Raw genomic sequence first — 15,203 nt, 5'->3', positions numbered from 1 at the left:
GACAACATTTCGGTAGTCTGGTATATCAACAAACAAGGGGGAACCAAGTCCTATCCACTTTGCCGAGAGGCCATGAGAGTGTGGGAATAGGCGATCTCCACCAACTGCTTTCTCATAGCGACGCACATTCCGGGATGGTCCAACATCCTTGCGGACAGGCTGAGTCGCAAGATTCTATCGCTGTACGAGTGGTCTCTGAATCCCGAAGTAGCGAAACAAATATTCTCCAAATGGGGTTAACCTTGTTGTGATCTTTTCGCTTCTCCCGCAAACACAAAGTGCAACGACTACTTCGCTCTAATCCCCCCACCTGGGGAATCCCCCAGAGACGCTCTTGTACATGCTTGCCCGCCCGGTCTCCTCTATGCTTACCCTCCTCTTCCTCTAATGCTGAAGTTCTTACAGAAAGCCAGATGGCTGGGGAGCAGAATAATCCTCATTGCCCCATTCTGGCCTCGTCAGGCTTGGTTCCCTTATCTACGGTCTCATCTAGTGAATCCTCCCAGGATTCTGGATCCCATACCGAATCTGATCTCACACCCATTAGACCTTCCGACCCCGAATCTGGACAATCTGAAGCTCACGGCTTGGTTGCTCCAGTTCCACTTCTAGCTAGGACTCCTGGTATCTCTTCCCCGGTCAAAGCTATCTTAGTGGCGGCCCACAAGCTGTCTACTAGAAGGCTTTATGGTAGCAAATGGAAACGGTTTTCTATTTGGGCGGAGCAACAAAACCTAGACCCCTTTACGGCTCCGTTACCTGCGGTGTTAGACTTTTTGTCAGGACTTTTTGACCAAGGAGCCAGCTCTTCCACGGTCAGAGTTCAGCTGACAGCAATTTTGCATTATCACGTGGGGTGTGACCTAGGCCCTTTGATCTCTACCAGATTGTGTAAGGCCTTTTTGAAGGGTACCTTCATACTGAGACCCCCGGTGAAGTATGTAGTCCCTCCTTGGGATTTAGCGCTTGTGCTACAGGCTTTGACAGCTCCTCCCTTTGAACCTGAAGCTTCAGTGGATCTTAAACTATTATCCTAGAAAACAGCATTTCTCGTCGCTATCACTTCGGCCAAAAGGGTCTCTGAGCTACAAGCCCTTTCCGCAAAGCCACCGTATTTGACCTTTCACAAAGATAGGGTATCCCTCAGGAACAATCCAGCTTTTCTTCCTAAGATTGCTTCTGAATCAAATATCAATCAGACTATTAATTTACCTGTCTTTTTTCCCAATTACCAAAACAAAGGCGAATACAAGTTGCACTCATTGGATGTTCATAGACAACTACGTTTCTATTTACACAGAACAGCTAGTCATAGGCAATCAGACCAGCTGTTTATTTCCTTTGCTAAATCTAATTTTGGAAAATCAGTTTCAAAAGTCACAAGTGTCCAGGTGGATTTCACAGTGTATTCTACTAGCATATGAAAGTTCAGGCCGGCCCGCACCCCAGGGAGTCCACGCCCATTCTACTAGGTCAATTTCCACATCTGCTGCATTTCGTTCTAAAGTCTCATTGGATGAAATTTGTTTGGCAGCCACTTGGGCTTCATCTCATACCTTTATAAATCATTATAAGTTGGATCTGGTCTCCAGAGGGAGAGTATCCTTTGGCTCTGCAGTGCTCCGGAACATCCTTCCATGAGGACCTCCCAAGATTTAGATAGCTGGGGACTCTGTCCCATAGGTTGATGCCCAAATGAAGTTAACTACTTCAGATTAAGAAGCTATGTACTCACCATAACATTCCATCTGAGAAGATAAACTTCATTTGGCAGCAACCGTCCCCCCTCCTTCCCCCTGACCTTCGGATGTTTATATTACTATGTTGTCCTCCGATTGTATCGAGGTCAAACCATAGGCTGGTTTTTGGTGCAGGTTTTGCATTGGGCAAACTCGATCTGAGGTCAGGTAGGGTTGGCAGGGGATTATGGGTAGGGGAGGAGCTTAGAGCTTGGATCTCTGCTGTTGGAAACTGCCGGCTCGGATCCGATATGGATCCGAAGACCCATAGGTTGCTGCCAAATGAAGTTTATCTACTCAGATGGAACGTTATGGTGAGTACATAACTTCTTGTTTAGTTTATCAAATCTAAGCTAACTGAATGCACTCATCTCTTTTTGAGGGGCATCCCAGGTGCTTTACCTTTTTAAATGACTTGTTCAGAGTTGTACAGTATGCAAGATGAGGATGAGAAGTCCAATTAAGTGCTACAAAACCACGCTTCTTTTCTTAGAAAGCATAATATTATATAATCCAAATCAAGCTTGCATGAATGGAGGAATCCCAAATCTAAAAAGCTCAAACTTTACACAGAGGAGGGCAATTCTGCCCTGAAACTGGTTCAGGAATGACAAAGTAATACTGTATTTTAAAACCAACAGATCAGGCCCTGTCACAGCAACATGCCAAGGCCAGGCATGATTTTATCATTCTTACCCCTCCATTCCATATTGAGATTTTGAGTTACACTGGTAAGAATATATAACCTGAGAAATAAACAGACCACACTAGCCCATTTACAGTGCAGAATCATGCATTGTCTTATAGTGCTGTCATAGCCAGTCACAGTATGGTCATATTTTAAAACCTGTTCTGTTTTGTTTGTACAAGAGCAAGGCTGTATTTTGAAGTGTTCACTTCTATGAAAATGTGTTCAGTATGTTAATATGTTTGGAAAATAACATTTGTTGTTCCTTCATATGATGTTCCTCATTTGCTGTTATGTAATATGCATCTGACTGCGTGTTTACACATGTATGCACCAGATATTGTGTTTAATAAGGTCTAACGTGCACCACTAGGGCCTGCATACTATCTGTTCTAATTAATTTCATAAAATTGCTGTGTTGCCCTTTTCTTCTAAAAGTAAATGTAAAGAAAATATTACATTCAGTGTCTCAGATCCATTTCATTCACAGTGTGGAATTTATAAATTCTGGAGCGAGTAAAAAGACTTTTTGAAGCAGCATTCTTCATTTTTTAGCAATACAGTGCAGACCTGACAGATAACATTCTGGGACTGATAAGTAGGGATGGATGGAAACTGATAATAGTATTTCAGATGCATGCATACAGTCAGTCAGATGTGTCGGGTACATGAGCACTTCAATGGTCTAAGTATTACTGTAATGTATAATGACCCCCCATAACTCCTTTTCATTTCTGATAGAACATTTTCAGAGTTCCTGTGTATGCATACAGGTTTATATCCCAGACAACATTGTTACAACTTTTCTCACTCTTCATCTAGTCACAGCATATGGATAACCTGGTAATACCTGTTTCTAAAACATAAGACCACACACACTGACAAAAAGTGAATTAATTATAATTAATATTGCTAGCATTTGTAAAATGTATCTCTATGAAGCCAATTGGATTTTTAGAAATTTTTAAGCTGTCATACATTTATTTTATACAGGTGGGACTGATTCTGTTTGTTTCGATTTTTTTAATTCCTCATGTCATGTTAGCTGGTAGCCTATTTCATTAATCTACAACTTTTCTGGTAATTACATTTTCTTTAAGATGCCCACAGTTTACCTACATTCCTCCAGCCCTGGTACTATTAAGTTTGTGCACATCTATCCCTGGTTAACATGTTATCACTATTTCTGCCTTATCTCAACAGAGTAGTTTAGTTCCTGAGACTATTAGAGATGATCACCGGGCATGACTATGCTAGTGCCTATGCAGCATTCCTAATAGTTATGGACCTTTCTGTCCTGCTTGTCATTATGGTTCCTCTCTGGCTCTGATATTAATAAATTATATGATGAGAGCAGAGTATCCGCAGCCTGATTCTTCAGTGAACACTTGGAGTAATGATGAAGGCTGAATAATGGTATAGCTGACTATGGAAGTCTCTCTCATACTGTCGTCCTTACAGTAAGAATGCAGGGTATGATCAGAAAAGGTAAATGAAAAATATGCTAGAAAGGTTCATTTTGTAAGTTAGCATTTGATAACAATTTCATAATATATGCTACAAGTATAGTGTCACTTCTTAGTTGTTGGAGGCACTTTGGCTGGATCCAAATACTCACTGCATACCTCTAACGTGCTATAGCTTTATGAATTATTAACAGAAAGTACAAAAACTGTCATGAATTTAATACAGGAATCTGAGTTAACGGTGATCTTATGCACAGCGTATTTACATCCCTTTGCTGCATTTACTGAAGTAATACATATGTTGCTGCATTCTTTAGCCCTTGGTAGTATGAACAAATGGTTTCAGTACATGCGTAGCTTTGACTATTTTCTTCTGTTTTCTTTCCACATAGCTGATGAGGAGCTGAAGAAGTTTTCCCGAATCTTCATTGCAGAGCTGCAGAGAGGCTTTTCAGAGAAACATATCTGGTTGTCATTATGGGATCGCCCCCCTCGCAGTCGATTCACTCGCGTTCAGAGAGCCACCTGTTGCATGCTGCTGATATTGCTGTTTGGCTGTGCTAGTGCTGTGTGGTATGGGACAGTGGGTGACATAAGCCAAGGGTAAGTAAATGTTTAGATATTTCAGCCATTGCCACTGCTATAGAGAGACCATGTAGTTTAATCACTGAGGCTATTAACAGTTTATAACCAGAGAGTATGAAATAGAAGGACATTGGCTCTAATGAATAAAACAGAGTGCTAAGAGGTATACTGTAGCACCTTAATGTAAGTATCAATAGGATTGTTTTGCATCGTAAAGTATGGGATGCAATAGATCATGTGACTTCTTATAAAAAGCCAGTTAGAAGCCAGTATGATCCACAACCGATTTGATTGAGTGCTTTCGTCTCACAATAGAAACTTCATCGGAATACCATTGAATGATATTAAAGATTGTACGAACTGTAAACTGGCAAGGGATGAAAGGGAGTATAGGGAAGGGAAAGCATACCCTTTACCCCCTTTAGGACAGATAAGAAATGGGAGAGATGTTATAAGTACTAGCCAGGAGGTATTTGAACCCCAAGAAGTAGAAATACAAGATAGTGCTTATACACAAGACCCTTTAGAATACCCCCCCCCCCGAGGCGGTCCAAGCGACTGAGGAACTGGGGGGGGGTGTTACCCACACACCCAGAACCAATACAACAACATGAGGGCTTGGGGGGGGGGGTCGAAAATTAATTACACACAGAACAAGAACAGATAGCTGAAGTGATACCCTATAAGATTATTTGTAACAGAAACTGTGACTTTAAAATATACAATTACAGTAATGTAGATATAAGTGAGCAAACAGCAGATGTGTTTGAAAAAGGCCTGTCCTTTGTGCCTAACAAAAATGCCACTTTTGATGAAGCTCTTATTGATTTAAAGCTTTACACTAGGAAGCTTAATTTGGATTTTTATTTTAAAGGCACAAAAGTGACAACAGAAGGAAGGAATATATGTAAGAAAACAAGTGTATTTAACCCCTCATTACAACCCACTGTTCAAATATTTGAAAAAATGTGTGAAAATGATATAAGGAATATGATGAATTTTAAGAGAAATGGTAGAGGGGAGATATATAACATCACAAAGGAAGAAATGGATATGTTAAAAGACATTTGTGGTAATGATGACATCAGGGCAATGAAGCCCAATAAGGGAGGGGGCCTAGTCATCATGAACCAAAATAGCTATGTAAATAAGATGCTAACCATACTATACACCGATACCTATGATGAAATAATTGTTAACGAGAAAAACATCTCCTATAGGAAAGTTGTCTTGACTTTGGAAGAGTTAGTACTGAACCATGAGATTACACCTGAGGAACATTCATACATGGTGGTAAAGCATCCAAAAATGCCCACAATTTTTGGAGTCCCGAAGATCCACAAGGACCTTTGGGACCCCCCTCTTCGACCTATAGTGGATGCAAGAGCTTCAAAAACATATCCTATAGCTACGTTTATTGATAGTTAGCTAAAAAATGAACTCAAAAGACTGTCCATGGATTTTAAAGGATTCCTGGGATTGCTTAGGTAAAATAACCAATGACAAATACTGTGATGATTTAATCTTCACCACCATTGATATAAGAGATTTATTTTCAGCTATTCCACACAATATGGGCATTGAGTGGTTTTATAGCTTCCTGTGCCAGTATTCTAATATTAGCCATGGACGCATTCTCACCCTTAGGACTTTGATGGAGTTGGTCTTAGATACAAACATTATTATTTTTTGAAGGCCAACTTTTTTGACAGTGCAGGAGGTAGCAATGGGGGCAGCATGTGCCCCCATATTCGCCAATATTGTCTTGGCATTTTAGGAGAAGGAAATTGTGTTTAAAAGTGTATTTACTGATTATTGGACATTTTGTGGTCGTTTCTTGGACGACATCATTGTTTTCTGGAAAGGAAGTGAGGGGGAATTGCATAATTTCCTGGAATTTATAGAGCAGAGCAATGAATTTCTGGAATTCACGAGCACTATTACATAGGATACCACCCATTACTTGGACATCACACTACAAAAAACGGGAACATCAAACAATTTACGTCTAATGTTTTCAGAAAACCCACATATTCCAACACCCTCCTGCACTTCGATAGTTGCCATCCACTGTCACAGAAAAAATCCCTAGTAAAAGAGCAAGGTGTTAGGACAGCAAGAATATTATCAGAACATGATGAATTTGTACATCAGTTGAATATATTAAAAAACATGCTGACAAAGAGAGGATACCCAGAAACATTTGTGGATGGGATATTGAAGGAAGTTACAACAAAGAGAGAGAATGGACATTTTATTCCTCTGTTACGGAAAGCACAGAGTAGTAAAGAAGTGGTTGTACACAGTGAAGGGAAACACTTCAACAAATCAGGTACATTTAGATTTAACAACCAGTTCTACAATATTAAAAGGATTTTAACACACGATTGGCATATATTCAGTGTGAACCCAGAATATCTTGATTTGGTAAGAACATTCCCTAAAATTGTCTATAAAAAAGACACCAGCATAAAAAATATGATGGAAACCTATAGAAAGACGAATGCAAGGACGGGGACATGGTAAAATGTGGATTTTGCATGCAATGCTGATATATCCTGGAAGGCAAGGAGGTATATATATCCAATTATGGTGGATATATAATACGAATCAAGCTCACTCGTGGCATGGTAAAATACGGATTCTGCATGCAATGCAAATATATCCTGGAAGGCAAGAAGGTATATGTACCCAATTATGGTGGATATATAATACGAAACAAGTTCACTTGCAGCAGTTAGGGAGTTATATATTAAGCTAAGTGCTCCCTGTGTCCATGTTTTTACATATGAAAAAAACATCAATGCACTGAGAACTAGAATCTACCAACATTATTATGACATTGGTAGGAATGAAACAAAAAATGCCCTGTCTGCAAATATTGGCTTGCATCCAGGACACAGTTTCAGGTTCACTGTCATTGAGCAAGTCACTTTGGATGAGAGGGGGGACCCCTGAATGAATATCTAAAACTGAAGGAGCTCAGATGGCAAATGAGAACTAATGCCTCTGAGGCACCAGGACTTAACAGTGCAATTTCTATTAGTTCTGTTTTAAAACTTAAAGCAGAATTAAAGTGTTTTATACAGGATGATGTCATGTAGTAATTTTAAGTAGTTATTTGTATTTTTGTATGAGTTCACTTTTTGTATATAGGAAGTGATGTTATTTTATGTAATTAAGACAATGTATAAAATTTGAGGTTTTTGTTACGATGGTATTCTGATGAAGTTTCTATTGTGAGATGAAAGCGCTCAATCAATAAATCGGTTGTGGGTCTTACTGGCTTCTGTATGGCTTTTTATATCAGTTTGTGGTTGGTGTGTGCTTTTCATCATGTGACTTCTTGTAAATCAGGGGTATTTCTTTCCTTTTACCTTCAATTAGTTTTTTTTTCCAGGTTTTAAAATGTATAAGGCTGTTAGTTTTCTATTTATTAATTCTTATAAAATTATTGGCTTTTGTTTTGTGGGGATATAGAAACAAGTGGAAGACCATAGAGATCTGGTATAAATAAACTAAGGTTCATATTTTATTTTGTGTTTAAAAACAAAAAACATTTTAACTTCCCCTCAGAACAGAACCCTTGTTTTTGCTTTATCACCCTGTTTGGTCCTAGTACTTTTATTATTTTTTTTTTATTTGATGGAAGGTGGCCCACTTACTGACTTAGGCAGTCAGATCCATCCTGCGTAAATACAATGCCTATCTTATTCAGTCATGATAAGCCATTTCCGGGTCTGTATTATATTCTCGAAAGCCGACAATATTGAAGCTGATATTGTTGAGATGAGAATAGCGAAAGCGCACATCGAATGTATAAATGGAAATCTCTGTAAGGGGAGATTTCCATTTACTGCAATGTAGTGCAGTCTCGGAGTTGGTATATTTAAGTAGCAGGGGGTGTAGGGGGGTTTGCCCCCCTGCTTAAACCCATTAAGGTACTTTTTTCTTTTTTTTGTTGTTTTTCTAAGTTCGATGTTTGAAGATATCGACCATATGGTGTTCGATATTTTCAACCGCCGATCTTATAATATAGACCCGCCATTTCCTTGTGGGGCTTAGTGTAACACTATATTTGAACATCATGGTCAATAGCCAGACAGATATTGAAAAGCAGCCTTCTCTGCAGCCCCTACTGAAGACTGCATGACACAACCCCAGGACACTCTCAGGCAGTCTGAAGAAATCAAAAGTGCCTTAAAGAAAGTTGTGTAAGTCTTAACATTTTTAAAACCAATGTAAAAATAATGAACAATTTACAAGTGCTAAATGTTGTTATACATGTGCTATGTTTTTGTTGCAGCTCTGGTTGTATGTATCTCTTGCTGTTATTCCCCTTGTTATTAGCCTCCAGTTTCCACATCGCAGAATATTAGTGGTGAGTTTTTCCCTTCCTCCTCTGTGTTTGATATTTTGGCAATCTTTTACAAATCGCTTCAACCTTCCAATACTTCTATTCATAAATACAGAGGTCATTTCCATGTGCTATGCTGCAACAATTTGTTGCTGTCATTTTGCTATTTTTGGTGGATATGCTCTCTCCATTTCATGGATTTTTTTTAGATGTTGCAAGTGTGGAAGGCAGCTTTAGTTCTGATCCCTGATTTATGCAATACCCTTACATGTACTGCTTGAGATGTAGACATTTCTGTGAGAATGTTTAAATGTTTTAGCAGTACATGTGTAAAATCTCTTTGTTATAGACGTAACTACACCATGTGGCCTGAGGATACATTCCATTCTCCACAATCATTGCAGCGCTTGGAGTATTGCAAGCTGTTCATCTTAATTGCATGCTAATGACTTTTAAAATACCTCTTTCCAGGTAAACTGCTTACAGTCATATGAAGGAAAGGCTGCATATAACATTTAGATATGTTTCCTTGTCTTCTGTATATGCAGTTGTACATCTATCTTCTACACTTTTCATTGGGGTTTCTACACTTTTCATTGGGGTTTAGCAATAAATCTGTTTGTTCCTTGCATATGTATGAGACCTTTCCTTCTAATTCTAAGCTGTCTTCTGTCATGTTGCCATGCCTGTCTGCTGTACATGCTGTGAACCTCTTTGCAAAAGAACATGGGAACAGTACTAGGCAAGTGATCACAGGGAAACATAGAATGCCTAACCATAAGTACCTTTAAGAAGACACAATTAAAAGTTATTTCCACCTTTTAAATGCACTTAATAGAGCCCACCCCCTAAACTGAGCAGGGTCATATGTGATAATCAGATGTAAAATTGTATTTACGCATCCAGTTCTCAAGACTAACCTTAAAAGTAGCCAAAGTAGTACATTGGCATGTACTGGCAATTTACTCCACAGGCTGTGGATATTTTGAGTTAGAACCCATGCTTCCAGAGAGTCTTATTTATTTGTTGGTATAGATTTTGGTTCCATTTGTGGATGTTTGTACAGCCAGTACTTTTACAAAGAAATAGAGGTCAAAGAAGTCAAAAAGGAATAGGAAAGTGAGATACAGGTAACCGCAGAGCAGTATGTAGGCTATTCACAATAAGGAGAGTTATGCTAATCTATGGGGATAGTTTGAAGGATTTAAGGCTTTTAATTTTCTTCTTTAGAAATTGTCATGACTTTTCCATCTGAGTGATTCATAGATTTGTACATGCCTGATGAGGCACTGTCAAGAATGTGTGTCTGATAAAAGAAGAGTGCAGAGGTGAGGTGCCTTCTGTGGATCTTGAAGATATTCTGTTGGAAATTAACTAAGCTAGATAGGATTTCCTAACTATAGTGAAAACATGATGATCAGGTGAGAAAGAACTGCCTACTTAAGTACCAAAGTCTCCTATAACCTTAACTGTCTGAAGAGGAGTACTATTCATAACACACAAAGTAGGAGCACATTTGTTTTTTTGCTAAACACTACTGTGCTGTACTAGTCTGCATTCAAACTGAGACCATTTTCAGCTTATCAGCTATGTGTATATTCCAGCCCTTGCAGGGGATGTATAGTGTCAGTGGTTAACATTGCAGTCATCAGTAATCTTGGTCAGCCTCACTTCTAAAATATTGGCTTGGATGACTACAAAATAAATGCTAAACAGGAGAGGGCCTAGCCCTGATGCCTGTGGTACCCAGTAGCTGCAATATTACATTCAAAGACCATACCAGCAACTTTTACAACATGGGATCTGTTGGATATCCAAATGGTAATCCAGTGGACAACATTACGTTTGTCTAATTTTTCAGTATCAAAGCATGAGGGATACTGTCAAAAGCTTTGGCCAGGTATAGCTAAATAGATGTTCTTTGTGTTTGACTGTTGCAGTCATTACATTTGGGTAATCTGCTGGCAGGTTGCCCTCAGTCAGCCTGATTAACAAAGTCAAGGGTCCTGCGTCGGTTGCTGTCCCTTCTTCCATGACGTCAGGTCGTCAGGGTTATAAAACATGCAGCCAACGCCATTTTCATCAGTCTTTCTTTCTGCGCGGTGGCTGAAGCAGAAGCAGTTCGCAAGTGCCGGTCGGCCGACTCCTGAAATTTTCGTTTTCAAGTTTCAGAACCGAAGCCTTCAACCTAAAGCTAAGTACCCCGTTGGGGAAACATTTTCTTGCTCCTTACCGATGTCAGTAAAAGTTAATAATTGTATTACTTGTGGAAAGCAAATACCTCATAAGGATTTTCATTTGTACTGTATTCCTTGCCTAGGCCCTGACCACAACGTGCCTTGCTGTCGGTTTTGTGCTAAATTTAATCAATGCACTGTTAAGCGTCAGTATATTTTTGCATCTAAATATTTTGGCTCAAGATTTAACTATCCAGAAATGTCATCGGTTAGCAATCCGACTACCGGAATACACAAAAAACGCAAAGAAAAAGACAGAGACAGACTGTCGAGGTCCAAAACCGACGACGAAGCTTTGCCAAAGCCAGTCGTCGGTTCGCCAGTACTCAGTGAGGCACTTTCGCAGCCCCTGATACCCACTACCTTTGATTCGCAGGCCTTTACTGAGACCCATTCGGAGTCCAGTATGCCGCGAGACACTTTAAGTATTGAACCCGCGGATGTCTCTACCTTAGATGGGTCCAGAGCCGCTGAGCAGGCACCAGCTTCTGATTAAATTTAGCCTATTTTTCAGGCCTAAAGATTTGTATATTAAACAGACGCCATCTTCAAAACCTAGGCCAAAATCAACTTCTATGTCTAAAAAAACGAAGCTTGGGCCACGTGCACAGGCCACTATGCCTAAAAAACAAATGATCAAAATGGCTGAGGATTTAATTACCTTGATCAGGGGTTCCCATCCCCCTCCTGCTAAGAGGCCTAGGCAAGGCACTGACTATAAATCATCAGATCAGGTTTCTATTTCTTTTGATTCCTCTTCTGTTCAGGAATTATCTATTCCACCTTATGAGGACTCTGATGCAGAAGAATCCATCCCTTCTGCTTCTCCTCCTGTGGATTTTTCTTTTGGAGAAACTTTGCATACCTTAAGGGAACACTTTCACTGGGAGAGTCAGGATTTCTCAGAATCTAAAAAGAGGCTTAAGGATTTCCTTCTTCTTCCTCAGCATAGGCCTTTGGCTATACCTCCTATTCTAGACATTGTTGATGATGTTTTCTCTGAATTCAGCATGGCTCCTGATTCCCTGCCTCCAGCTCCTAGTAAGCCAGACAGATATTACAGGGTTCCTGACTCCCACAAATTCCTTTTTAAAAACCCTACTGCTGACCCTGAAACCATTTCTCAGGGTCCCAAGGGCGTTAAGGCCTCTACTGCAAAAAATCCTACCCCTTCTGATAGACTCCAGGGCACTGGATAGATGGGGTAAGGTTTACACGTCTGCAACATTGGCAATCAGGGCTTTAAACTGTCAATTTCATATGCTTAAATATCAGCAGCATGTCATGGGCTTACTTAAACAGAAAATGATGTTGATTTCTGACTGTGTGGAAAATAAAGAATTACATTCAGCTGAACAAGTTGGAAAGCATACTTTGCAATGTGGTTTTGATTCCTTGGAAGCCTCTTGCAGGGCCGCTGTAACTGGATCTGTGATAAGAAGGCATGCTTGGCTCACGGAGCAAAATCTGCCTGATCATGTTAAAGCAAAATTGTTGGATGCTCCTTTACAACAGGACAGTTTATTTGGTAATAAGGCAGAAGAAGTTTTGAAAAAGATGGAAGATAAAGCTAAATCTATGCAAACTATAAAATATTTCCTACAAGTGCAGCCACCCAGGTTCAGTAGGCACTGGCCTACAAAGAACTGGTCCTTTCCAGTACCCACCAGAGCCGCTCAGGTCAAACCCAGACACTCCAAAGGCTCCAGGTTTCAGTCACAAGGAACTTTCAGAACAAAACAATGGGGTGCCTCCACCTCCAAATCTGGAAGTAACAAGGCACCTCCCTACGATAAACAGTCTCAATGACTTTCCTCTGCCATCTCCAAGCACTTATCTTTTGGCAGCCCGTTTGGGGGAAAACTGGCACTTCATGCACAAAATTAGCATCTAATTATCCAGGACAAGTGGGTTTTAAATATAGTATCCCAGGGATACAGATTTCATTTCCACATGTTGCCAATCCCAAATGGATGTCCAGATCTGCCTCCAAATCAGTGGGAAGTGGCCCAGAAACAAGTTATGTCCCTCATAAATATGGGGGTTATTCAGCCAGTGCCAGAAAAGGAAAAGGGACAAGGTTTTTATTCAAGACTTTTCCTGGTACCCAGAAAAGACAAATCATGGCGTCCAATTCTGGACTTATCCATTCTAAATACATTTCTGGACATTCCAAAATTCAAGATGCAGACTCTACAACAGTTACTGCCTATGCTAGGCAAGGATGCCTGGTTGGTAACTCTAGACTTAAAAGAGGCTTACCTGCATATCCCAATCAGGGAATCTTGCAGAAGATACCTCTGCTTCAAAGCAGGCTATTTGCATTACCAGTTCTCTGCACTGCCCTTTGACTTATCGACTGCGCCCAGGGTCTTCACAAAGTGCCTGGCACCAGTAATTGCATTTTGCAGACAAAGAAACATTCAAATTTATCCTTACCTGGACGATTGCCTAATTCAGGCAGAAAACAAGGACACGCTTCTACAGCGTCTGGCATTTGTAAAAAGGTTTCTAACTTGCCTAGGGTACACCATAAACGAAAATAAATCACAACTGGTACCCTCTCAAATAATTACATTCCTGGGTGCAAGCTTGAATACAACTGCCCAGATGACTTACCTCATGCCAGAAAAACAAATTCAATTGATGACTTACTTCAAACAAGTGGCCACAAAAACCTAGCTGGCTGCAAGACAAATTCTGCAGGCCTTGGGGTTCATGGCTTCCTGCATTCTACTAATTCCATATGCAAGACTGCATATGAGGAAACTTCAATGGTACCTAAAAAGCTTATGGAAGTCAACATTGTCACAACCTGGAAACAATGATTCCTATCATTCCTTGCCTGCAGGAAGAGTTCCTGTGGTGGGCAGAGGCCTGTCACCAAAGCAAGGAACTGTCATTCATTCCACCCCCTGCCACACAAACCCTGACTACAGACGCATCAGATTATGCTTGGGGGGGGGGCGCATCTGGCAGGGAGATGCATTCAGGGCAAATGGAGACCAGTTCAAATGCACCTGCATATCAACCAGAAAGAGATGCTAGCTGTACAGAATGCTCTGACAGTCTTCAAGGACTATCTTCATCCAGGACAACTACTGATAAAGACGGACAACAACACAGTCATGTGGTACATAAGTAGGGGGTACCCATTCCTACCCCCTTTGCAGACTAGCCATGGCATTGTGGAACACGGCCTTGACTTACCAAATATATCTACACGCTTAATTCCTGCCAGGAATGCAAAATACTCTGGCAGACGAACTAAGCAGAAATCTTATGGACCCACACGAATGGAGACTGGATCCACAAATCTTCAGCATGTTGATATGCAAATGGGGAGCCCAGACATAGTTTTGGGGTGAGGCAAAAAGATCTACCAAATTCTGCACAAGAATTCATCACAAAAAAGCTTGGAAAGTGGATGCTCTATCTTTCAGCTGGAAAAACCTATCAGTCTATGCCTTTCCCCCTCTGCCTCTGCTCTCCAAGGTCTTACTAAAAGTCAGACAGGAAAAACCAAAAATGATTCTAATTGCTCCAGACTGGCCTCGCCAACACTGGTACCTGCTCCTACGCAATATGTCACACCTTCCTCTGTGGTACCTGCCTAAGGCACCTTATCTACTGTCTCAGCAGAACTATCAAATTCTGCACACTCAGCTCCAAACTCTGAATCTTGCAGCATGGCTAATCAACTAATTTCACCAGTTATATCTCTCAGCACACCTGTGATGGATGTCATTTTGGAGGCTAGAAGGCCTAGTACTAGAAAATCTTATGCTGATAAATGGAAAAGATTTTGTGCCTGGAACCAAGCACAAGGAATAAACACAGCAATGCCCAATATTCCTCATATTCTGCAATATTTAACTGAGATGCTTCACAAGGGCCTATCCTTTTCTGCCATAAAAATCCATGCCTCTGACATTTCAGTTCATTACAACACAGAGCCTCCCCTCTTTTCTCATCCCCTGCTAAAGCAGTACCTCAGAGGGGCCAAGAATTTGAAACCCCCCCCAGAAGAGCACCAGCTCCTGCATGGGACCTCAATTTTGTGTTGGAAAAACTCACCCTACCTCCTTTTGAACCAGCTGCTACTGCAGACATAAAATTTCTCTCTTGGAA

At 40.6% G+C, this 15,203-nt stretch overlaps 1 protein-coding gene across 1 annotated transcript in view; it reads left to right on the top strand.

Moving 5' to 3' along the window:
* PKD1 (polycystin 1, transient receptor potential channel interacting) overlaps nucleotides 1-15,203 on the top strand; it is a 2,476,043-nt gene that overhangs the window by 1,563,254 nt on the left and 897,586 nt on the right. Inside the window, exon 30 of the mRNA XM_044088902.1 lies at nucleotides 4,286-4,496. Coding sequence (XP_043944837.1) covers nucleotides 4,286-4,496 — 211 coding nt within the window. The remainder of the gene's footprint in view (nucleotides 1-4,285; nucleotides 4,497-15,203) is intronic.

The sequence above is a fragment of the Protopterus annectens genome, chromosome 12.part0, assembly GCF_019279795.1.
Source record: "Protopterus annectens isolate FY-2018-M chromosome 12.part0, PAN1.0, whole genome shotgun sequence".
Lineage (NCBI taxonomy): Eukaryota > Metazoa > Chordata > Ceratodontiformes > Protopteridae > Protopterus > Protopterus annectens.
Note: the sequence above shows the minus strand (reverse complement) of the source record. Positions and strands in the feature narration are given on the sequence as shown.